The sequence below is a fragment of the Thalassophryne amazonica genome, chromosome 19, assembly GCF_902500255.1.
Source record: "Thalassophryne amazonica chromosome 19, fThaAma1.1, whole genome shotgun sequence".
Lineage (NCBI taxonomy): Eukaryota > Metazoa > Chordata > Actinopteri > Batrachoidiformes > Batrachoididae > Thalassophryne > Thalassophryne amazonica.
The window spans coordinates 13,117,431-13,120,245 of NC_047121.1; the positions used below are offsets into that span (position 1 = coordinate 13,117,431).

At 44.6% G+C, this 2,815-nt stretch overlaps 1 gene segment (V, D, J or C); it reads left to right on the forward strand.

The window, feature by feature from the left end:
• The first annotated feature begins 1,922 nt into the window (after nucleotides 1-1,922).
• Nucleotides 1,923-2,527, forward strand: LOC117532245. The segment is given in 2 exon segments: nucleotides 1,923-2,071; nucleotides 2,220-2,527. Coding segments are annotated over 2 exon segments (384 nt in total).
• Nucleotides 2,528-2,815: the final 288 nt, after the last annotated feature.

Consider the following 2,815-nt stretch of genomic DNA (forward strand, 5'->3'; position numbering starts at 1 on the left):
TGGACACCGTTCGGAAAATTAATATGGCTTTCAGGGATGATTTTGTGGGGATTACACAGATTAAGGAGTGTTACTGCCGCTTTAAGGACGGCCCACAGCGTCTGAGAGCCGATCGACAGGCTGACACCCCGCTGAAACAATCAGATCATTTCCAACGTGAAGGCTTTGTTGATCCGGGACGTCGTCTGACTTCCACAAAAAAGGCATAAGGCGTGGACATCAGCACTTTTTTGGCACATTCCACTGTTACAGGAGTTTTTTTCATGGAAAGAAAAGCGGAGGATTGCGTCACCGTGCTCTTCATGGCACGGGACAAAACCACCTCCGTGTTGGTCTCACAGGACGGCTTTCAGGTGGCTTTCAGACGGCTTCTGGTTGCTTTTCAGTCATGTGATTATCCGAGAAATTGAGCATGAGCTGGACATGCCCCAACATGTCCTGTGAGGCTTCATCACGGCGTTGCTTTGCGCCATGCAGCTCCACCGCGACGCGCGGGACTCCTCCGCTTTTCTTTCCATGAAAAAAACTCCTGTAACAGTGGAATGTGCCAAAAAAGTGCTGATGTCAATGTCTCCTGCCTTTCTGTGAAAGTCAGACGACGTCCCGGATCAACAAAGCCTTCACGTTGGAAATGATCTGGTTGTTTCAGCGGGGTGTGAGCCTGTCAATCGGCGCTCGGAGTGCAGCGCGCTCTCAGACGCTGTGGGCCGTCCTTAAAGCGGCAGTAACACTGCTTAATCTGTGTAATCCCCACAAAATCATCCCTGAAAGCCATATTAATTTTCCGAACGGTGTCCACCTGGAGGTCTCTCACAGTTTCTGGCAAAAAATTGATGCAGCAAAGCTCCAAATCATTCAGACATTTATTCGCAATAAAAAACGACGAGAGGGGTGGACCAGTGCTCACACAAAGCCTGCTCACAGGCGAATGACGCAACCGACAGGCGTGAAAAAACTCACGCATGCGCACGAAGGTTCAAGCTTGGCTGATGCAATCACACGTGATTCAAATCCATATAGTTTTTGAAAAAAATAAAAGGTTGGATACTTTTCTAGCAGACCTCGTATATATATACACATATATATATATATATATACGAGGGCTGTCAATAAAGTATAGGTCCTTTTTATTTTTTTCAAAAACTATATAGATTTCATTCATATGTTTTTACGTCAGACATGCTTGAACCCTCGTGCGCATGCGTGAGTTTTTCCTCGCCTGTCAGTGACGTCATTCGCCTGTGAGCACTCCTTGTGGGAGGAGTCGTCCAGCCCCTCGTCGGAATTCCTTTGTCTGAGAAGTTGCTGAGAGACTGGCGCTTTGTTTGATCAAACTTTTTTCTAAACCTGTGAGACACATCGAAGTGGACACGGTTCGAAAAATTAAGCTGGTTTTCAGTTAAAATTTTAACGGCTGATGAGAGATTTTGAGGTGATACTGTCGCTTTAAGGACTTCCCACGGTGCGAGACGTCGCGCAGCGCTCTCAGGCGCCGTCGTCAGCCTGTTTCAAGCTGAAAACCTCCACATTTCATTTGATCCAGGACGTCGTGAGAGAACAGAGAAGTTTCAGAAGAAGTTGGTTTCAGCATTTTAGCGGGACGCAGCCGGCGCGGTGCGGCGGCACAGGAAAAACACCTCCGTGTTGATAACCATTTGTAAAATCCAGGCGGCTTTTGATGGCTTTCAGTGGAGTGAGTATATGAGAAATTGTTTAACAGCTGGACATGTTCCAACTTGTCCTTAAGGCTTCCAACGGAGGTGTTTTTCCGTATGTTATTTTTTTTTATTTGAATATTTTGTAACTAATTTTTGTTTTCTTTCAGAATTGTTACTCAAATCCTCTGTTTTTTTTTTTTTTTTTAAATATACATAGTTTGAATTTTTGCATGTGCTGTAGTTATATGACTTAAAATTTATCACCATAGTGTCTGTGGGCTATTTTTAACTACAGATTTAAAGGTCTGTTTTTAAGACTTTTAAAAAAGGTGACACTATGATCCCTTTAAGTTTTCTTTCCAGAATGTCTCCTTCTTCATTCACATGTGGAATATTTCTGTTCCTGCTCACACGTAAGCTTCAGTCATCAGTGTCATCAAAACTGAATATCTGTTCTCAGTGTCATCTGAATATATTCATGTCACTGCTTCATTATTTTTCCAAATCTGCATCCTTTCACATTCCTGTAGTTGAATTTGAATCTCACATTAACTTCTGCAGGGAGAGTGAACAGCGTGAAGGTTCAGCAGTCTTCTGCTCAGATTGTACCCGACGGCACAGGGGAGGTGATGAGCTGCAGTCATGATGACAGAAGCCTGGCAGGGATGCTCTGGTACCAACAAAAATCCAGCAGTCACTCCATCAGCCTGATTGGCTACACAGTGTTCCAGGCCACCCCGAGATATGAGGGTCAGTTTGCAGACAGATTCCAGCTGAGAAGAGACGTCCTGACGAGAGGATCTCTGGTAATCCGCAGTGTGAATCTGTCAGACTCAGCTGTGTATTTCTGCGCCCCCAGCACACAGTGATGTAGTTTAATGTAACTGGTTCACTGAAAACCTCCAAACCAAACTGCAGCTTTACTGCTTTGAAGTTTTCAGTTTTGCTGGAAATTAAATTATGAGGTCTGTCAATAAAGTATCGTACCTTTTTATTTTTTTCAAAAACTATATGGATTTCATTCATATGTTTTTACGTCAGACATGCTTGAACCCTCATGCGCATGCCTGAGTTTTTCCACGCCTGTCGGTGACGTCATTCGCCTGTGAGCACGCCTTGGGAAGGAGTGGTCCCGCCCCCTCGTCGGATTTTCATTG